The sequence below is a fragment of the Poecilia mexicana genome, unplaced genomic scaffold (genome assembly GCF_051168715.1).
Source record: "Poecilia mexicana isolate PSO_F unplaced genomic scaffold, ASM5116871v1 scaffold_22, whole genome shotgun sequence".
Classification (NCBI taxonomy): Eukaryota; Metazoa; Chordata; class Actinopteri; order Cyprinodontiformes; family Poeciliidae; genus Poecilia; species Poecilia mexicana.
In genome coordinates, this window is record NW_028263391.1 from 15,058,348 (window position 1) to 15,081,940 (window position 23,593).

Below are 23,593 nucleotides of genomic sequence, written 5' to 3' on the forward strand. Positions count from 1 at the left end.
ACAAAACAAAATCTCATAAGTTTTTATGTTCTTTAGTCTACACATCTAAGGAAATTAAATTGCCATCTTCTTGTAAATATTGTAATATTTTAATTGGTAATATGTTTTAAGGTACCACATATCTTGAACAGATTTTTAAAAGACGTAATATAAAAATTGAAAGGAATAAGACATGTTTTCATATCGCCTTGTTGGCTGTAGCCGCCTTCATACCTTGTGTTGACAACAGTGACATTATACAAGAGAGCATTCCTGTAGCTCGTTGCAGAGGTCGGGTGCTGTTTATCATGTAGCGCAAAGATTCAGAACAGGATGCAAACCTGACTAGAATTTTTCACTGGTTTAGTTTTATTTATCAACAAATACCTAATTTCCCATTACTTTAGCTACCTTTATAGATGTATAAACTCTGAAAATGAGATTGAATGTCAAAATGAGACCTATATGTATAAATCAAGGACAAGGGAAAATAAAATAAAACTACAGCCTCTCTGGGGCACCAATAGTTTTGATTCAATTAAAAACTTGATCATGGGACTCTATTGTCACCCCTATCATCTCCAAACAATGACTTAATAGTCCCGCTTCCTCTTGAATACCAAATACACACAGCAGGGCATTCCCTCACCCTTAAATGTGAATATGAACAGATTTCGTTTTGGTAAACCTCAAAGTTTCAACACACATTATATAATTTGACATGGACAGCCCCAACAAAATCCTGCGAGCTGCAGAAACTGAAAACTCTAAAGTGGGCAGTGATGCAAGGATCAGCGTGCAAAAAGAAAAGAGGTTGAATAGATTCTCCTTACTGTGATCTCTTCCCTGACCGGCTGCACTGGCCACACTCGGCTGGGGCGTGACGGGCATCAGGGCCTGTCTGATGGCCTTCTCCCAGCCCTGGGCCACCTCCACACCCACTCCAGAAGCGGCCAGAGCAGGGCTGTGATAGTGGCTGCTGTTGTTCTCCCCCACATAGTAGACCATGGTGGCTGTGATGATCTCAAAGCAGTGCGGGTTGCTGCCCTGCGCCAGATTACTGTAGTCTCTGAACGGTTCCACCTGGAGAATCTCAGACAGAGGGATCTCCTGCAGGAAAAGTTTGAAAGTAGGTGAAACATACTTTTACATCCTTTATTAAGCAAGAAACACATCTAAACAGATTCACACGAACACAGTCTAATTAAAAAAAAAAACTTAATTATGGGAGAATTAAAGCATTAATAGAGATAAAATACTCTGGAGAAAAGAAAAGAGCTAATTTTAATCCATCAGTGTTAATCTTACCTTCCAAATAAATCACATGGCTATATTTTAAGATGAGTATGATAAAAAAAACAATGCAAGCTGATAAAGCTGAAAAACAATAGAGTTAGACAAACTCACACACTCCACAAGTCTTCACACAGTTTTGGTCCAAGCTCAAACCCTCTAACTTTCCTCTTCTCTCTCTCTGTCTTACGAGCACAAACTGAAAGGACAGTTTCGGCGCAACTAAAGGTTCCCCCTTCCCCTTTAAACTCGCTGTCGAATCAAAGAGAACGAGGGAGGGCCAAACGCGGAGAAAAACACAGAGAATTTCCAGCCAATGAGGGATCACAGCGACGCACGCTGTCCCCTCCGCATGGCTCGCCGCAGAGTATCAGATGAAGTGCTTGTGGTTAGCGGGGACCGGGTCACGTGAGCAGCCCCTGCGGCAGCTCGAGTGCTCTGGTTGCCTGATTACAAGGCAGGGGCCGGCCAGAGGGGCCCCATTCGAGCTTGAGCTGCCGGCGCTACCGCGAGCCACTGAGATGAAGGACGAGGCAACTACCGTTGTCCCTCACCACAACTGGGGGTAGCAGTGTGAGTGGGGAGGGGAGCGCAGGGGTCCGGTGTTTCAGAGTGACAGCACTAAGACAGAGAAAAGCCCCCCCCCCCCCCCCCCCCCTCAACCCCACAAGAGTTTCTTCAGAGGAAGCCACAAGTACAGGGGTCTCATCTTCAAACACGGAGCCGTTATGGCTTCCAAATGGTGAAAATGGCTGCCATGCCACCACACAACCACCACTAATCAGGTCGGAGGCATGAAGGAAAGCAGAGAGCAGAGGATTGTTGGCCACACACTGATGAGCAACAGGCAAGAGAAACTGAAAAAAAAAAAGAAATAAATAAAACAAAGTCTTTTTTCTGGTTGCTGATCAGAATGACATTTTGCACTGAAAATGCATGAATTTATCTTAGATTATATATAAACAGCATAATAAGGAAATACATAAGATTACATAAAAGACTGAAGGACACTAGCAATAACATGATACGTATTTAGAGAGTCCTGAACAGAATTAATAGATCTAACTCTCATTTCAAGGAGGGTTACATTGTAAAGTTTAAGAGGGAATAGAAATATGTACGTAATTCCGTTTTGTAAAGCAAGTAGTAACTCAAAATATTACGTAACTTAATGAAGGTGGAAGTGAGGACGTTAGCTATGTATAGGTTACATGAGCAATGTTTCATAGGGGTACAGGTGAGCACTTATTAACAAGCAAAGTGAAAAAAAACATCAACCGACGCAAAACTACTGAAAAAAATACACATATTTACAATTTGCCCTTTCAATGTGGTGTATCTACATTATATTTGTGCATCACTTGAATATAAAATCACGTTGGAAAATTTCATTTTAATACATTTTAATTGCTAAAATTTCAGCCTTGATAATTACTATCGTCATTAAACTGGATTCTAATCATTTTAATCTGAAATAAAGCATTTGTATGCCTTTTTCAGTAGATCAAAAATAAAGCTATGGACCCATGCATGTTTTAATAAAGAAAACAAACAGGAAGTGTTAATGGATGGATTTCAATTTGAAACAGTTTCTAGACCTAAACTGTGTTGTTGCTTCCACAAAAAATGGCTCGCACATTTGTGTCGTAGCTCCATCCCAAAGTGTATTAAATTAGTCTCCATTCGCTCAAACCTTTTAGTTTTCTATTTTTACAGTACATTATGACAGTATAGAAATATTTTTGAGTGTTCTACGAGTTTATTAAAAGTAGAAAATTTATGCAAGTATTCACAGCATTTGGATGAAGCTCAAAACTGAGCTGTTATCACTAATCGTCCCTGAAGATGTTTCTGCAACATCAGTAGAGTCCCATCTGTGGTAAATTCAGTTGATTGGACATGATTTGGAAAGACTGAACTCTTTGGAGCGAATATAAGGTGTCATTTTTGGAGGAAAACCAGGCATGACTCATCACCAGACTGATACTATCCCTATAGTGAAGCAAGGTGGTGGCAGCATCATGCTATGGGGATGTTTTGTAACAGCAAAAACTGGCAGACTAGACAGGATAGAGGGGGAATATGACTACAGAAATGTACGGAGACATCCGGGATGGAAACCTGCTCCAGAGACTCTTGACTTCAATTCGGGGCGACGGGTCATTTTTCAGCAGAATGACAACCCAAAGCACACGGCCAAGATCTCACAGGCATGGTCAAACCAGAGTCTAGACTTGGGTCTGCTTGAACATCTTTGGAGAGATCTGAAAATGGTTGCACAGATGTCTCCATCCCACCCAACAGAGCTGGACAAGAGCTGAAAGGAATAATGGACCAAACGCCTAGAAGTGAGCTAAGCTTGTGGCATCATATTCAAACATGATAATGTTTTGAATATTGCTAATTGCTAATTTAATACAACTTGTAATAAGGCAGTAGCATAACAAAATGTGGACAAAGTGAAGTGTTGTGAATATGTTTTTGATGCACTGTTTATCACAGTCATTGGTGATATACCTAGTAAACCACAATTTTGCTTGCAAATGACACAAATAATAATAATAATAATAATAATAATTATTATTATTATTATTATATATGTATATAAGAACTGTGGATCCTGAAATAGTAAAATTCAAGAAATAGATATTTTTACATTGCAAAGAATTTCTTTTGATTTTTGGTAATATATGATTTTATAACAATGTTGATAGTTGACAGTTGTAGAAATAATTTTAGACAACTGTAAAAATTATACTGTTAATGCTTCAATATTTGAGTTCCTGTATAGAAGTTTATGTACATAAAATAGCCATGCTTATTTTATATGAAATTGTGGATAAAATATTGATAAACGTATAGTGAAATAAAATGAGTAGAATAAAACTAGACTGAACGGAACAATCTGCTGATGTAGAACAAAGACCAACGTTTGTAGGGAGAAAAAAAAAGAGATTTGCTGCAACCCTTCAATTTGCCTGCTGAGGATTTCAAATGTAGTTGGATGCCAAGTTGATAATAAAGAACCACATAAAGTCGGCAGTAAACACACCCTGAGGAGTCTGTCCCCGCTGAGGTTTCCTCTCTGGGGCTTTAGTGGCAGAAGATGAAGGGTGTGACAGAATAATGAGGAAAGAAGGGAGAGGGATTTTTTTTCTCCTTGCTTTTATTTCTTCTTTTTCAAACAGTAAGCTAAAAATGTGAAAAACGGAGCTCTGTGTAACAGCAACGTATGGAGCCACCTGCTTGACACACATTCAAACTGGAAACTGTGCACCCTACACGGCATCCTACTGCAACATACCTCTGACCACAACTCAAAGGGGCGTCTGTGTCTCAGAAGCACACATCTCTTAGCAAACACAAAGACACATGGGGAAGTCTTTACCGTCTAGGCTGCAGTTCCCTTCCCTCAGTGTTTGGTGTGTAATTACTGCATTATTAAGCCCCTGTGGCAGAGTAATGACTAACTACTGCGCTTGCCACTGAGAGGGAAGTGTCACACAATCTCTGCACATCAAATTACAGTCACTCACTCAAAGTCAGCACTCTCTTTAAAGTCAGTTTGGAAATGCAAAATGGGGAAATCGCAAAGTCTGCAAAGTCCAAATCCTCTGAAGTTTAAAATGCCCTAAAAACTCCCACCTGCTAAGTGAGAAACAACAGCTAACAAATGACAACTGTTGAATATGTGACCCTTAAACAGGCAAAGAGCAGAAGGGGTTGTCAGTGGAAATTTCAGTGGGCTGCACAGACCCTACAGCTTTTATACATTTGCAACACGAACTGAGTCACACCACTCCCACTGGCTATGATTTACATACCTCACAACTATGAATATGGTAATATAATGTGTCATACTTAAATTGTGCTTTATTTCAAGCCAGAAAGTCTTTACGCATGTAGTTCACTTCACCGAAATATTTTCAGAGAAGTTAATAATTTTCCCGGATGTTTTAAGTGGAGGACAAGTTGTGTGTTTTTCCAGTAAGAAGACATGCTTTGGAGCTTACTTTATAAAACTTAGCTCCGGTGTCATTCTGGAAAAGACTCAAACTCTTGCTGTCCAGTCTCCAGTAATGTCTCTTCCGCTGCAAAAGAAGAGCAGAAAAACAAGGCGCTGAAGATACACGTTTTAGCAATATTACAAATATGTGTGATTACATTAAGCAGCTTTGGAAACTTTTATGCAGCATGGAGGAGATAACAGATGGAGTTGGCTACTCTGTTTCAATGATGCTAATCTTACCAGGTTGTCCCTGCTTGTATAGTGAACCATCCAGCCCTCCTTCACCACAGTGGAGCTCCGTCTCTTGGTGTGCTTGATAGACTGGACCACCCGCATGAGTGGGATGTTGCTGCTGGTTGAAGGACTACACAAACAAAACCATAATTCTTATACATCTCAAGTCTATTTAAATACTTTCTTTAAGAACACACACTTTAAAATGGTCATAAAAGCAATGTGCTTCACCAAAGCTTTCTCACACTTCAACTACTATATTGCTCGACATGTTACAAAAACAAACTTAAGTATATATATATATATTTTATTCTGCAACAGATCTACACAAGGTAACCCATAATTGTGAGAGGACAAGGATATGTGGCTTTCAAACATTTCCACAAAAAACAAGTCTGAAGAATTGTATTTAGCATCCTTTTACTCTGATAACCCAAAACGGGCATCACTCACATGCCACCGAATTAATAAATAGAGTCCATCTGTGTCTAATTTAATTTTAGAATAAATCCAGCTGTTCCATGAACGTCTCAGAAGTTTGTTGGAGATCACAAGTAAACAAACAGGATCATTAAGAAGGAGGAGCAGAGAAGACAGATCAGAGTGACGTTCTGGAGAAGTCTAAGGCAGAGTTTGGTTATAAAAAACTAACCATTAATCAGAGAAACAGCCAAGATGCTCATCTGTTCACATGGCAAATATAAGTCACAAAATTAGCGTTTATAAAGTCGAAACAGGAGAGCAGTGTGCAAAAAGGTGCTCTGGTCAGATGAGAGAAAATATAACAACAAACAAAACACTATATGTGAGAGATAAACAACACTGCACACAACATTAAAACAGACAGTGGCTGCATCATGCTGCGGGAGACAACAAACCCTAAACATACAACAAAGTGGTTTAAAACGAAGGTATTGCTGTGTTAGAATGGCCTAGATAAAGTCCCAACCTGAATACTGCTGAAGATCTGCTGCAGGACTTGAACACACATGTCCTCTGAATCCTTTCATGCAATCTGTATGAGATTGATCTATTCTGTCTCTAGATGTGCTGTTCAAGAAATACTCCAAAAGACTTAAAGATCTGATTCAAAATCAGATATTGACAGAAGGGAAGAGAACATAACTGAAGGCCATGGTTTCCAGATTTTTATTTGTAAAAAAAAACAAAACAAAACAAAAAAAAAAACACATTTTTTCCACTGTGACATAAAATCCCAATACAAAACACTGAAGCTCGTAAGGGGAAACGTCACACAATGTGAAAAAGTTTAAAATGAATGAATACTTTTGTAAAGCATACAATCTGAAACAGCTAGACCAAGATGAGGAATAAAATTAACGTCTCTAGTTTCATTAGGTCTCTGTCATGTTTTCTCAAACCCATCAAAAATAAAGCATAAGAACTAACCAGAGTGCAGCGATACAACAAAGTAAACACTGCCACCTACAGAGATGTTTATGTCATCAACCTGAAAAAACGCCATCTGTCAATGTGATTGTATTTTTATCCTACCTTATAGTCTTGATAGGCTCTTCATCCTTCTCTCTGTCAGTGAAGGGAGAGTCCATGCTGAACATCCCGTCTGGAGTGGATGGTTCATCTGGGTCGTCCAAACTTCGTCCACCGTCCATATCACCACTGTCCACCTCCATCATATCCATGGTAGTATCAGAATCGGGCCCGGGGCTGGCTGGCTCTAAATATTTAAATCCAGGTGTTGTATATAGTGAATAATACAGAGTAGAATTGTGCAGACCTTCTTCAATAATATGAGCAAAACATCCAGAAAAACAGATTTATTTTAAAGACTCCACCACTCTTGTCACTCATAGTAGAATATGATTGAAGAAATAACCATCAATTATTTAACAGTGTATTGTCTATCACCCAATTAAACAAGTCAGAGGAGTGAAAAAGGTACTGCTTACCACCGTTGAAGTCCACTTCCCCTAAGCAGTCTCTTGGTACCTTTGATGCACACCGCTTATGGCAGTTAAATCTGCAGTCTGCAGTGCAATAATTATAATGAGGTGTTTGCATGTTTTCTGATACTTTCAAGTTCAACATGTTCTTACACAGTGTTACCTTTACACTGCATTCCCTGGCGAAAGAGACCCTTGAGTAGCCGTTTGCAGTACTGGCAGATGGTTGGCCGAGTGTAAGTGTGGATGGCGAAGGTGTGCGGCACCTTCACCCGCGTCTTCTCCATCTTATCCATCCAGATAGGCCTGCCGCTCCAGGACAGGATGCGCTTCCCCGCCTCCTGATGCGACCGCTGTTGCTGAGGTTGGATGAACGGAGAAACAGTCAAACGCTTGGGAGGGGATGGGAGACATTATAAGGAGTTAAAACCAGTGACAGGAACAAAGCGTGATAACTTCAATTTTTAGCATCTTGCAGTTAATCACTATTAGAGCTTGGCTGGCAAAGCAGCACACTGATGACAACTATGTTGACTGGATGGTAATAAGAAGTTTTAAAGCTATAATAATTATTTTTGTAGCCTAAACGGACAATTGTCATTCAGTTATTCAATTATGTTTTTCTGACAAGAAAACTGTCCAAACTTGAGAATAAGAGCAGCCTTTTGGGAATTCAGTCTTCACAAAATGGCTTCTTTTTGTGAGCAAAGTCAACAGGAGAGAGTGAAAAAGATGCTAACTAACATGCAGATTTGTGAAATATGTCATGACTCATTCTTAAACTTCATTTTAGACAAAACAAAAGAGGTGAATGAGAAGTAGTTTATTTTGGAGCTGTAAACTTAGTCCAGAATGTTTAGAACAGAGGTCTGCAAACTTTACCATCCATTTCTGCTATTTTATCTCTTTCTTTAGGTTTTAAAACATTTCATTTGTTCTTATAATTATATTTAAAAACACTAGAGGTTCCTTTCTAATTTTTTTTTGCCAAATGTATGTGGAGCCACTGTGGCTCTGGAGCAGCAGGTTGCAGACCCTTATCTTCGGGGGTAAACTTGTTAAAATGAATTCATATTCACTTGGCTGAATTTAAAGCTAGTTTTGACTAGCCGGGGAACTGACAGAACACTAATAAGGTTAGTGCAGTCTTTTTTGACTTCAAAATAAGTCTCTAAAAAGTGAAAATAAAAGATCTCAAAGAGCATTTGAATGACTTTCCAAGCCCACAAAAAGCTTATTAACTTTGCCGTGTTTTACCACATAAGAGCACACGAGTTCCCATTTTATTTGCATAAATCAAACAGTCTGGAAACTCCTGGCAGAAAAGGGAGGGACACACATTCCATTTCTTTACCGAAACATTAGTAGTTGCAAAATCCTGGACTTCAATAGACTTTTAATATCATTACCATAATTACATTTCCTTATGACCTTTGGCGTGGATGCACAGTAGGAAAGATTCCTCTGTGGCTTTAAGTGAAATTTGTTTCATAAGACCTCACTGAGAAGCTTCACACTGAGTCAGTGCAGCTAAATTCAATTTTCTGCATCAGTGGGATTCTACAAAGTGGCCCTGAAAAGGGGCCAAATCTGAAGTTTGTAAACATTTACCACAAGTGAAAACTCATCTGGCTTTTCTGTTTCTGTCGAGCTATGAAAAAAAAAAAAAACCCCTCACTCCGAGTAACAAAGGAGTAACTACGCATAATTTAAAGCTAGAATGATTTCCTTCAATCAGAGCTCACCTCATCAGGAACAACCACCGTATTTTCAGCAGGTAGTGCTCTCGGCACGGATAGGGATGGTCCTGGCAGTGAAACGTTGGAGAGCCGCCTTTTCCTCACGCCGGTACAGTTATTGGGGATCTTGAAGGCACAACGCTTGTGATAGTTCAGCCCACATCCTGGAAAAAAGAACAGAAAATAAAACCCAGTTCAAAACTTTAAAAAAAACCCACATGATAAAAACCAAAAGTTTGAAAACTGATGACAAACTAAAAAAAAACTGAAATAATAAGATAACATTACAGTTATAATTTAACGTAATGACAAAACTGTAAAAAAAAAAAAAAAAAAAGATTTTTACAAAATTAAGTCTTAACAAATTCCTCCAGATTTGCGTGCGTGCTTCCAACCTTCACATTTGAGCCCCTGGCGGACAAGACCCCACAGCATCTCCCCGCAGTAGTCGCAGAAGGTGGGGGCCTTGTAGGAGTGCACGTAGAGGGCATGAGGTCGGATCTGGAAGTCCTCAACTGTGGCTTGAGCTGGAGACAAAGAGAAGAATGTAAATGATGTGGTGTCAAATAAAAAAGAAGTAGAACAAATGTAGATAAAGGCAAAGAAAATGGCAGAAAATGGGCAATGAGGACAGATGAAAAGGAATCAAAAACAGGGCAAAGCAGATCAATGGTTTGTAACAGCACACCATAACTCATAACTAAATAAGATGCATTGATGTGACACTGTAAGGAATACTAGTTTCAAAAGGGATGCTTTAGAAAAAAATAATATACTTTAAAAAAAAAAATCTTGGTATTTTAGGTGTTTTGCTGGTTAGAAAGCTGTCATTATCTGGGCATTTTAGACTAAGAAATAAGCATGGTTAGATTTCAAAGCGTAGAATAATTCTGTTTTTTTTTTATTCTTCTCTCTCAACTGGAAGCTAAAACCTTTCTGCAGGAACTCTATATAAAACTAGAGGGAAATAAAAGTCTGTCTTTAACTCTGCCATCATGATGTACTGCACTTCAAAAAAAAAAAACTTCAGGTAATAAGGCTCCATTTTGTCTAATGGTTTATATTCTGTCAAAGAAATCTAACTCTTTGTATTTGTTTTTCAGCCCAAAGTCAGCCTATGCTATTTTCAGAGATCTAGCAGACGCTTTCCACAGTAACAAGCAAAGGTTTTCACACAGTTTGCCTCACACCTGCTCACACTTTGTCATCCTACGGCCACTAACGAAGCAGGAAATAAGTGCTAAATAAATCTGAAAAGTGTGGTGTGCACTTGTACCCATCCCTATTTTACTCTGAAAATTCTAAATGAAATCGAGTGCACCACAATGTGTTTCAAAGTCTCCTAAATAGCAAAATAGGGTAATGCAATATCAGCATAAATACACCTGTCCAGATAATTGGGTAAGTGAAGCATTATTCAGAGTAGGGATGAAATGATTAGTGGTTTTAGTTTTTGATCTACCTTGAAATGGTTGCTGGTGTTCTGTGAGTTTGCATGTTTGTGTTTTTATGATGTGAAGCACTTCGAACTGCCTTGCTGCTGAAATGTGCTATACAAACAAACTTCATCGATTGACTGATTACTGATTGAATCTTGTTTAAATGTAATTGCTATTAGAAACATGCATAACATCAATGTTGACAACTCAAAAGAACTTAAACCAAAAAAGTAGAATCAAAGAAATTTTTAAAGATTGTTCAGTCTGCTTTACCATGCATATAACTTCAGATGACAATAACATTCATTATCTAGCACTTTCTAAATGTCTTCTCTGAAGAAGAGATAGAGTTAAATTCAGTTTCCTTATTCCACCTAAAACTATATTCAAACAGCTTTCAGGCGAAGAAGAGTCCTGTGCTGCATTAAGCAAAAAACATTAAAGAGAAACTGAAATAAAACTTCAAAAAGTTGGATCAACTTGTGAAGGAAGAGCACAGCATGTCTCTATATATTATGCAGGAGGATGCTCTGAATCGTTGCTGCTATACCATCAATGCTGCAGTAGAGGGCATCACATCTGCAGCGTCAACAAATTATCCTTATCAGTCTATCGGAGAGGATAAAATCTAATCCAGCATAGTTTCAAATATGTTGCCCTTTCGTCTTTTCTTTTCCCAAATCTTTCATTATTTTCAAAGTAAACACTTTGTTCAATGCTGGGAATGAGCCTTGATCAAATATAGTCAAACATTTGAAGAGGAGAAGTTCAGAACCCATTTTTCTGTGCTTGTCTGACACTTCTGTTTTCTCTCAGTGCTGTTCCCATACAATCATTTAAGCAGCTACAGCGTCCAACAAGAGGCAGGTGGTCTTTACACTGAGGTTAAGTAGTGAAAGCTGGTGTGGTGACAAAAGCGACGTCACACTGTAGTCCCACATCTCTTTCTGGATGAAAAACGCCTTCTTCACATTAGTTTCTATGATGATGAACATATTAAAAATACAAACTTTGTTTAGTTCTTTATATTTGAACGTCATAATTCCAAATCACGTTATCAAATGCATACAAAGCACAAAAGAAAGAAACTCCAGCAGGTCACATGTCAACAGGAAAAAATAGCAGCATTCACAACAGGTCATTTCTTTGCAGTCACCGAGTTGTCCCAACGCTTCCTGCTAATTAGCAACAAAAACCACAAAACATAAACATGACTGCTGCTTTTAGGGTATTTCTCACAAGAGATGAATGTGGTATCTATTTGCTATGAGCCATCTAGTAAAAAAAAACAAAAACAATAAAAAACATTCCATCTGATGAAAAGAAGTGTGTGGTGTTTATGAATAACAAGACTCATGGTGTAAATGGAAAAAAAAAAGAAAAGAAAAAACACAAATGAATATAATATATCACCTGTGATACTAACAGTTAATTGTGCTTCGTGTGTGTTTGGGTTGATGACGTCACAAGAAGCACCAGAATGAAGTTAACCAGCAAGTTAAAAATCTGGACTTTTGTCAGATTTCAACACTCATATGGAATCAATATTTTATGTGTTTAAGCCAGAGAACAACTCCACTGACCCCAGTGGGACTCATTAAAACCCCTCAATATTTTTACATCCTGCATGTGTTATATTACATACTTCCGGGTCAAATTGCAGACATTTTAAGGTGTTAACAGCTAAAGTACTTTTAAAGCTTTCATTTACCTTGCTCCGACGCAACCACAAAACCGGCATTTATTCGAGTTTTATGTGACGGTCTACAATCTCCAAGTATTGCATAATTGTGAAGGACAAGGGAAACGGTACACTTTTTTCAAAAATATTTCACAAACAAAAACCAGAAAAGTGTGGCTTGCAATCATGTTCATCTCTGCTGAGTCAATAATATGTAAAGCCAGTATTTTGGGGGACATCTTTATCTGGTTTGCAAATAATCTAGAGACTATTTTTGTTCTTTATTCTTTGCACAATAGCTCAAACTTAATGAGACTGTGTGGAAAGCATTCATAAAGATCAATTTTCAACCATAAACTTTGGTCAAACATTTACTGGGCCAGTTTAACAACTTTTAGTAGTAACTTTGTTCTTGTTAATCTTTCATATAAATCAGACATGTGGAGCGCACAAGAAATAGTTGTTTTGAGAGATTCTCCCATTTGAGCTGCAGATCTTTGCAGCTCCTCCAGAGTTACCTTAGGTCACATGGCTGCTGATTAATGTTCTCCTTGTCCAGTCTATCAGTTTCACCTTACTTTTCCTTTTTTCACATAATGGATTGAACACTGCTAAGTGAGATGTTCAAAGTTCAGCTAAAAGCATAGGTTTTTTTATGCTAATACCTGCTTTCAGGATCTTCTCCCTGATCTGTCTCCTGCGTTCCTTGCTCTCCATGATGCTGTTTGTTCACTAAAGATTTCTAACAAACCTTTGAGGCCTTCACAGAACAACAGAGACCAAACTACACCCAGGTGGAAACTATTCAGTACTTAGTTGGCTTTGAAGGCAGTTGGTTGCATAGCATTTTATTAGGATTATCAGAGTTGATTACAGGGCTGATTACAAAGGCACACCACTTCAGATTTTTATTTGCAAAAACTTTCGAAAACTGTCTATTTCCTGCCTAATTTACAAACATGCAGTACGTCTTGTTGGTCGGTAATATAAAATCACAATGAAATACATTGAAGACTGTGGCTGTAGCATTTAGGTTTAAGGTTTAAGGTATAGCAAATCTCTGCACAAGTTCCTTCTTTGTGTTTTAACATGGACAACTTTAACTGAAAACCATGCTGTGTTCTCATGCACAGGTTACACCACACAAAACAAAAGTAAAACTCCATAAATAATAATAAAAAAACATCAACAAAAACAAGAACAGATAGGCAATATACAATATATTTTGACTTTATGTTTTTTTTTTCTTTTTTTTTTTTTCCAGAAATTAACTTCCAAAAAGTTAAGTGCTTGTCTCACACTAGAAAATCATATGGATCTTCTAGGCCAAAGATGACGGCCAATAAACAGATTTCCTGTAACAATAATTTGGTTCTCCGGCAGAAGTACAGTTCTAGTATAAACGTGTAATCTTGAGCAGCACTTACATGAGCTATTTTTTTTTGGAATAACAAAATAACAATTAACAAAATAACAAAACAGATAGAAAAACTCATAAAAGAATAGTTATTCTGTTGGTGATAAATTATATCTAAAGTGCATTGGTTTGATTTAACAGAAAAGTTCAGCTGGTAGCTTTAAAAGAAGCTAAAAAACAGAACAAAGGGACAAACAGCCAGGCCAAAACCTCAAGGGCCAAGAGGGCTCTGCACAGTGTCCGCTATGTCCAGGGGCCGCCCTGCACATCATAGCCTGTTTACACTCCAAGGGTCTACTACAATCACTTACTGCAGGAAAAACAAGCGCTTTTCTCTTTGAGCTGCCGGCCAAGAAAAAGCAACCTCTGCCTCTCTCCTGCAGAGAGGAAGATATTCAGATCGTCCCTCTCCCACAGCCGCAGACTCCAACAACATACCAGCAGAGGGAAAATGAACGGAAGATGACAGGAGACAAATTGTGGGGCAGAGAAGGTTCAGATTTTTTCTATATCAAATGAACGGCCTGGGAACCCGGAGCTTTCTTTTCGTTTCAGTGTCACGAACTGCATTAAATATTTGAAAAAAAAATATGATTTTGGTGAAGTAGCAAAAGTCAGATCTTCCACAGGAGTTTTAATCAGGCAGCTCAGGAATCACTGAGCTCAACTTTCAGAGTTTACACCTGCAGATGAGTTTAAGGAGGGTAGATTAGATAAGAGGGAATGAAAGCAGGCAGTCAGCTACAGACTGAAACAAAAAGACAAACACAGACATAGAGAAAGAAAAAGAGGAAGTTCTCCAGTCTTAAGTCTACATTCCTTAGTCCTGATGCCTGAGGAATCCTGGGATTCTAAACCTATACAGTCATCCGCTGCCTAAATCCCTGCAAACAAACCCCTCAGCCCAGGAGAGGCAGTGGGATATGCAGCACAGGTGGTATCAGGTGCTTCCCAGCAGAGACAGATGGAGCTGCAGAACAGATTAAAGCAGAATGGATATTCTGAGGCACTTTTTTAAGTCTCGGCACTCGCAAAGGAAGTTGATTCATTCATTCCAGGAAATGAGAAAGAAAAAAGGTTAACACCTATGAAGCAGCTACAAAGGTGAGCACAGGAAGACAGACGCACATGCATTGGCTACAGTGATTACAGGAAGCTTTTATAGCTCATGTTAAGTTATTTTATAAAAGCAGCTAGTTTTAATAAGTATGGGAAAGTGTTGAACTCAGTTCTTGATGTTGACCTTAAAATAAATTGTGTTTTCTGGAAGGGCTGTGAGCATTTATGGCAGAGAATTGAAGCTCCTTCAAGTCTATTCATTTCCAGGAACTGTTTGGATTTTAAAACGGTTGGATTAAACATCTCTGTGAATTTTGTGTCGGCTCTCCTCCTGAATTGGAAGTCTGTAGAAGCATGACGTCAAGTTTGTTTGGAGAAGAATAGACTGAACCAAAACTTTGCCAGTTTTCAAGTATTATAAATGTACATAAACTGGAGCACAAACTGTCAGACTGAAGCTTTGACTGATGTCATCAACTCTGCGTCTCTTTACATTTGTAGGTTCGTCCTTCCTCTGGGCTTTCCTCAACTTTACCTAATGCAGCTAAGATAATAGCTGTGCAAGTATTCACACCTTCCACATGTTTTGACTTCACACCCACAAGCTTCAGTGTATTTTATTGACCTTTCATGCTTAGCTGAGAAGGAAAATAACACAGTTTTCTAAATTTACAACAGTAAATGAAATCAAGTCTTTTAAGTCTTTAGCCATTATTCTTTACAAAATACCTGAAGCTCATTCAGACTACGTAGATAGAAAAGTTCAAATTGTGCCACAGAGTGTTCACTGTTTTTGCTATGATCCTTGGTCTTCATGATGCTTTTTGTTCATTATTGTTCTCTAACAAACCTCTGAGGCTTTCCTATAGCAGATGCATTAATAACAACATTATATTGCATGTAAGTGGGCTCTAGTAGTTTGGTGACTTCTGAAAGCCAGTTGTTTGCACTCCATTTTATGTAGAGGTACAACAATACAGTACATATTTCAGATTTTTCAAGTGCAAAAAAAAAAGTATGCTTTTTCTTTCACTTCATAATTATGTACTGCCTAAGTAAAACAAGTTTGTGGTTGTAACGTGAAAAAATGGGGAAAAAAAAGAAACACTTCAATGGCCATGAATACTTTATCAAGGAATAGTAACGTGTAAAAACGATGAGGTGCTAATAAGAAGAGAATATAACAAAATTTTCACATCCTCATGAATCGTTTCCATGCATACATACCAGACAGCACCACCTCGATGAGGTCCCCTTCATGGATGTCTTCTACTGAGGTCAGCCTCTGCAGGATGTTTTCATCATTTAAGTCATGGCGGAACAGCAGGATCTTGTCATACATGCCAAAGAAGCCACACTCTGGGAACTGAGGAAATACACAGACATAAGATCAGTAAATGATCCAAGAGAAACATATCCGTAACATTTACTTTTATGTGCAAGTAGCATTAAAACTTTTTAATGTTAGACTTTCTGCAAAAAAATTTAAATGATGCAGATCTGTTTGGGTTGTCTGATTCTTTTCGCACAACCTCGTGCTGCAGTGAAACTCTCAAAATTACCCTACTGTGAAAAATAATCATATTATGCCATTTCCAGAGTCTTACATCACCATTTGTAGAGGTACCGGAGTATTCTGAACCTGATGACTCAGGAAATGTGCCCCTGCTCAGGCCTCCTTTCCTCATTTCAGAGGAATTTACACTACAAGGTATGAGGAAATGTAACTCAAAGGGATCCCATTTTCAGGACAGAACTCAGGTCATAAAAGCTGGATATTTGATTTTTCAATGTGCAGTTCTTTAACTTAATTTGCCAAAGAAAAATCAACAAGGCGACAATAAGGCTGTAACCTTCAACTAGCAGACATCTTTACTGCTAGTGTTCTGACCAAAGCTAACATGAAATCAAGTAATCGTGAAAAGGAGTTGCTACAAGACGTAAGATCAGGACCAAAACAGACCAAAGAAGAAATCCTGAGTGTTGTAGCGAAGAGTCAGAGCACAGGAAGTGCAACTCCTCTAAATGGGGAGTCACTTCCTGCCTTTACAGCACGTCATGACCTCCTACTGAGTAATGTTGGCATCCCTATTGTATATACGAATATACAGCACAATGTAAAAGCATCCTTGTCAGTAAAATCTTTTCACATTTTGTAGTGTTATATCCAGAAACTTTAGTCTATTATATTTGAGTTTTAAGTGACACATAAGAAAAAAGTGCAAACGAAATTATGCTTTATATTTAGTTTTTATGTATTTTTTTTTTTTTTACAAAAACAAATTTGAAAAGTGTGGCATGAACATTAAAGTTAACGTTCATCTGTTGTATAATCGCCTTTTGCTGCAGTTATGGCAGCAAAAGCTCAAATGTATTGGATGGAAAGCTCCTCTGAATTGGAATTCTCTCCAAAATTCTTAACTGAACTTAGGCCTTAACTTTGACTAGGCCAATATACCACAAGAATATGCACTGGTCTGAACTACTCCATTGTCCAACTCCGGTTTTGTGTTTAGGTTCAATGTCCTTTCTAGAAGGTCAACCTTTATTCTAGTGCCTGGTCTTTGTAGCATTTAGCAAGTTTTCTTCCAGGATTGCGCTGTTTGAAGCTCCATCCATCGTCACATCCACTCTCATCAGCTTCCCTGTCACTGCTGAAGAAAAGCACATCTAAGGCATAAAGCTACCGCAGTCGTGTCTCATGGTACAATTCTCACGATTGCCAGATTCCTCCACATGTTAGTTGTGTTCTCTGAGTAGCTTGTGGGAAACAGCACTTCCTATGACTGTAATTGAATAAAAGTCATAAGGATTCTTTCTCCCCACCATTCTAAAGTTCTGATTTGTGGAATGCATAACCTGTTGAGAGAGCCTCTCCTCTGAGCCGTGGCTCTATGCAGCTCCTCCAGAGTTACTGTGGGTCACTACGCTGACTATTAAAGCTGATGTCTAAGCAACTTTCTTAATGATGTAATGACCACCGTACCACCTCTGTTCCTTCTAAAACCTTTTATGCTGCATTAAACAGCTAGTGTTGCCACGTCTGTTACAGTCATATAGAGGCAAAATACCTTTAAATCTCAGCACAACTTTGTCCCTGAGCTGTCTGATTTCATCCTTGGTCTTCATGATGCTGATTGTTCATAAATCTTCAGAACATTTGTGACATTTACAAAGAGACAAAATTTCACCCAGATTAACTCTATTTACTAATTAGATTAATTTTAAAGCAGTACCTTGCACTTATTTTCAGTAAAATTAGTTTTCTTTTAGTATCAAAGTAATTTCAGGAGGAAGTTCTTCTCATCTCCTGTGAACAACACATTTTGCACACCTGACTGTACGGAAGATGTCGATCAACAATACTGAGATTTTTGAATCCAGTTTTCATGGTTTTGTAACAAACTGGGAACTGGGGGGGCTTGGACCATGACATCAGCCTAGTGTTGATGCCAAGATGGCTCGTATTGAGGGATACGCCAGCTGTTTCCCCTTGAACCTGGGTCATGCACAATGGGCAGGACAGAACAATATCCACGTGGCCTGGGAGCAGCAGAGGTTGACAGTGTCTGGGCACAGGACACAAAAGACACCTGGGGTCTTTGGAAGTGCCAAGAAAGACCAATACCAAGGTCGTCTGACCGCTGGAGAAACACAGACTGCAGGTGACTTGTAAACAAAGACAAAACTCCAAAAAACAGTCATTTTTGTTATTCACCTCTTTACACCCCAATTAGCAGTGAATCCCCACATATAGTAATGTACTTAGGAAGTGTGTTTATGTAGCTTTTTAAAAGGACTGTACACAAATACTATTTTGTTTTAAATGCCTTCAATTCATCACTCTAAAACGGATGGTGCAACAATAAAACCAAGTAGCTTATCAATAATGATCAAATAAAAAGAAACAAAATTAAAAGTGAAAAACCCTCGACTTGCTTCTCCTTAGTTACCTCGTCCAGATCAAACTCAAGTGGACTCCACTGCACTCCCAAGCCAGCCATAAGGTCCGCTTAGTCCTGGGTCCAACCAAGCACCACTCCATTTGAAAACAATTCAACTCATAATTAAATCACAGAGTGAGATCTGCTGCCAGGCCTTATTAACACTCTCCACTGAAATTATGTCATTGCCTGGCAGAATTTAAACAGTCCAGATGAGTTTTTCCTTTATTAAGTTAGTTTTTATGAACTTTCATTGACTTTCCAGTTCATTTCATCTAGTCTGATCAATCTTTTTAATAGCTTATCCAACTTACCACCATGGAATTTGAAGCAGTAATGCGTGCAAGAAACAAGACTTCTGCCATCCTAAAAACTTTTGGTCACTACTGTAAGATTGCATAATTTCACTGAAATGTAGTAAAAGCAAATGTAAGTCTTCATGGTGGCTAAAACTAAATGAATGACTTTCACAGCTACAAAGATGCAGCTCGGCTCAACACTGTGTGTTGCAAGAGGCACGTGTCGGCTTAATGGAATGTTTCCAGCTCACCCCCTCATTCTGACACATCGACTTCCTAAACCCTCTCACGCTTTCAGGTGATTAACACCATGTGGCATGAACCGTCACCGCCCCGTATGTGGAAGAAAAATGGGGAGCATCCTTCCTGAGCTGGCTGCAGTTTCGCTGTGGGGTTTTCCTCCTCCATCCGGACAAGCTGGCTCTCAGATGCACACTTAAAAATTAGAGTCTTTCCAGATTGACCCCCCTCCTATTGGCATATCGAGCAGCACTTTCCACTGTGCAGAGCTCTGTAGCAGGAGCATCTGCAGGCAAGCATGTAGTGTGCTACCAGGGCAGAGGACACAACTTTCCACACCCGCAAAAGCAAGAGGAAGCATGAAGTACAAGGACAATAGATTGGCAGGTTTAGGACGCTATTTTAACCATTTCACTTTAGCTAAAAGCAGTTTGTTGATCAGAAAAAGGTGGGGTGAATGCATGTCTAAAGCAGACTTTGACACAATTTTTTTCTTTCTGGTCTGCGACAATAAAGCTCTTACCGCCGTTTTACAGCCTTCACACAAGTTAAATCTCACAGAACAGCCTCTACACATGTGACTGGATGGATCTCTGAAGGCTAGCAAAGCTTTTTATCATCTTCAAACGAAGATTCATTCAGCCAAGCACCCACGACCACACACGCACACCAAAGACAGGGGGGCTGTGTGTGAGGTCCTCAAGTCAGGCTGGAAAGACGAGTGCAGAGTTGTATGGTTTTGTTAAACGAACTAATCCACCATTGATGTGCTAAATCCTGTTGTGACTAAAAGAAGTGAAGGACAGCGACAAAAGAAGTGAGTAAAGGTGACAAGGAAACATGATTGACATGTTATTCAACCGTTTCAACCATGAAAGACAATAAAATTACATCTGAATTCACCCATGTACAATTATTAAATAATTGGTTCATATGCCATGCTTTGCAAAACTACTCACACCTTTTGAAATCCTTCACCTTTTTTTAAGTTACAACCACAAACTTCAAATTTTGCATTTGCAGGAAGGTCCTATTACTCTGCTACCCCTAAATTAAATCCACAACAACCAATTTATTGAAGTCCCCTAAGTAATAAACAGCATCTACCTGTATGTAATACAATAATTTTAGTGTAAATACCGTAGATCTGTGAAGGCCTCTGTGGTTTGCTTCAGAAGTTCAGAACATCAGTGAACTCAAGGAACACACCAATCAGTTCAGGGACAAGGCCGTGGAGATGTTTAGTGAATGTTTTATGTTCTAGAACATTGTTTTTAAAGATGATTACAAATCATCCTGAAAAACTGCACATGTTTATTTCACCTTGCGATCAGTTGAAAGGTCCCACCAAGAAATGGGGTGTTCTTCCAACATTATACCTTGGAAGAAAGTATTACTTGTATTTGCTGTCAACTGCAAGAGCCAACATGGGATTGCAGACAGAGTGCGACCTAGTGCAAAGCATAGACAGATCAACAGCTGTTCAGTCCAAAAGTTTACACAGAACTGAGACTTCAGATCATCCTCCGATGTCCGACTGTTTTGTAAATGTTGACCAGCAGAATCTGACATGCTGAGGATGGTGCACAACAGTTTTGCTTATATTTAACACACATGCATTTGAATCCACACCACGTGCTTCATGTCGCAGCACTTCACAACTATTTACAACTTTGTCTTCATCTATTAGAAAACCTCAAAAAAATGCACTCATGTTTGTGGTTATACTGCGAAATGTAAAAAGGTTTTGCAAGGCACAGTAAAATGGATTTCTTAAGTCAAATGGTGTAAAGAGTAGTGTGTGATCGCAGTGAAGAAAGCGTGTGCTGCTGGATCTTAGGCTGATATACACCTTTACAACCTGGCAAAGGACCACGCAGATGTGATGACAAAAATTTGTTCAACTGGTAAACACACTGTAAAAGTAAAAAAAAAAAAAAATGAGATAACAGTTTCATAAATTATATCAGGAACCAGAATGTTTTGTTTTGATAAATTTATAAAAACATAAAACTAAAAAGAGGAATTAAAGAATAAAGTTTCAGCTTTGAGATTGTGTGTGTGTGTTTTTGTTTTTTACTCCATGAATAGTTTGATTGGTTAACTAATCATTTAAGGTTATCTCTTCTGACTTTTCTCGACAATCTTATTTATCATTAGTGTTATTTGGCTGCCTATAATGAAGTCATTCAGAAACACTCTTCAAAACAGGCGCAATTTTTTCCTAAAATGGCAAAGGGAAGGAAGGCCCCGTTACCTCTGGCATTCAACTGTCATGTGGTTTATTTTCACTGCATTAGGCCATTCTTCCTTCTAACACTGTAAATATCTAATCTGACACAGCCAGACACCCACGGTGTAAAGGTTAAAGTTACACAACATTTCGTTTAGAAAATGCTGTGAGCTGTCATTATTTAAAGCAATGCAGTCTTTCATTAAGGCGGCAGTAATGATGCGTCACTTCATGTAAACCTAAACTTAAAAAACATCTTTGTAGCTGGCATTTCTTAAGATTTTATTGGGAACCGAAGCTATGGCTTTAGGGAGATATTAAGAGAACAACTGCTCCTCCGATTGGGTATGAGCATGTACATCTAGGTTACTGAAGAAATGCAATGACAAAACAATAACATTCAACCTCCAAAAAGCTGGAGTGTTTTTTTTTTTTTTAATCAAGGTGCCTGGCTCTTGTGAAATATTCGACACCAGTCAGGAGGTGGAAGGCGCTTGTTTATTTTGCTTGAGGTGGCAAGATACAGGCTGTCACAGGGTCTCTGTGTGATCAAATGTGCTTTTATTCAACAGATAAATAACACTATTGACTTATAAGTTTGCAATTATTTAATTGTGAAAGAAAGTGGATCACATACCCTGGAGAAACTTCATCAAAAGACAGAAGATAACTTTCTTTAGTTTGTTGTACGTTAAACCGAGCTTCTGGTCTCAGAGGCAACTAATAGCAGGATTTTTGCCCCGGAATGCTTTAAGATGTTTCATATTTAGTATACAAGTCTTACAATAAAGGAATAAACCACAGTAAAGGTTTCTTAGAAAGGAAAGGTTTTTTTTTTTAAATCAAAACGGTAAATTGAGGTGTAACTTACCACCCACAAAAGAGGAAAATACGCTTCGATACTTCATACTTTGCCAAAATACGGCACTGGAAAATCTAGTTGCATATGCTCACCAGTGTTGAGGGTAAATTATGCAATTCCTGTGCATATCAAATGCAAATGTTAAAATTTGCACAGGAATTTTCAAGTAGCATTAAAAAAATGAATTCTTTTCAGAAATGGTGTTACTAAATTAAATTGCTTTAGTAACTTTTTCGTCATCTATGAATTGTTTCAATATAAAAAGGTTAGAGTGACTATACAGTTCTATCTTCAGGAACAAATATACACATTATCTAATTTTCAAATACAATTATAGTTTTGATTATGGAACTGCATCAATGCAAAAATGGTACTACTGCACAGATGTAAAACTGCATCATGCTAATGCTAAATATTCCTCAAATTTTTATGAATGTTGCTAATTCATGATGATGAAAAGGAGTTAAATGGGAAAGAAGCTCAAATACATTCCTAACACTACATACAAAACTAAAATAGTAACATTTATGTTATAAAATACAGGTACAATACATCTTAACATATTTTTTTTCATGCTAATTCATTAATAGTTTTGGTTCGTTTTGATAAGTGTGGCTAATGGAAAGTTGACTGGAAGTAAAAAATGTGGCAAAAAAAGTGCACAACCAACACAGATAACTGCAGCCTTGAGAGGACTGTGAAGTAATCCCATTAAAGAATTGGGTTAGATTCAAAAGGGATGGTCTGCAGTTGATGCTTCAAGAATCACCACAACCACAACATAAGGACTCAAGCTGTCACATTCAATATATTAAACTCCTTAACCAGAAACAATCCAAGCTGTCTGGTGTCCAATGGGAAGTTTCCACAGCTAGTGATGACTTAGAGAACTTGTTAGTGATCTGAAAGCAATAAGACCACATAACCAGACAACCATCAGGAACATGCTACAGCGTAAACTACCGAGGTCAACCATCCCCTAGCTACAGAAGCCATATATAGGTTTCAGTTCCCCAGTCAAGATTTCCAATCAGTACAAATCGGCTCTGCTACAGCCCCAGGGCCATTTCAGTGCTTTGATAGACTAATGAACAGGGTCATTTACATGGAAATCTAGGTTAACACCAAAGTGGGGTAAAGAATGAGACGTCCAGCATTAAAAAATAAAAAATAAAAAAACAAAGGTTTCACTACACAACAATGAGTGACCAAAGAAGAAGTAGATTAAGGTCATGGAGTG

General features: G+C 38.4%; 1 protein-coding gene across 1 annotated transcript in view; it reads right to left on the reverse strand.

Annotated features, from left to right (window-relative positions):
- prkd3 (protein kinase D3) overlaps positions 1-23,593 on the reverse strand; it is a 46,954-nt gene that overhangs the window by 7,699 nt on the left and 15,662 nt on the right. Inside the window, exons 4-12 of the mRNA XM_014991076.2 lie at positions 16,003-16,141; positions 9,575-9,706; positions 9,186-9,343; positions 7,604-7,799; positions 7,447-7,524; positions 7,031-7,214; positions 5,522-5,645; positions 5,286-5,363; positions 813-1,089 (exon numbers count right to left, since the gene is read on the reverse strand). Of these exons, the coding sequence (XP_014846562.1) occupies positions 813-1,089; positions 5,286-5,363; positions 5,522-5,645; positions 7,031-7,214; positions 7,447-7,524; positions 7,604-7,799; positions 9,186-9,343; positions 9,575-9,706; positions 16,003-16,141 (1,366 nt within the window). The remainder of the gene's footprint in view (positions 1-812; positions 1,090-5,285; positions 5,364-5,521; positions 5,646-7,030; positions 7,215-7,446; positions 7,525-7,603; positions 7,800-9,185; positions 9,344-9,574; positions 9,707-16,002; positions 16,142-23,593) is intronic.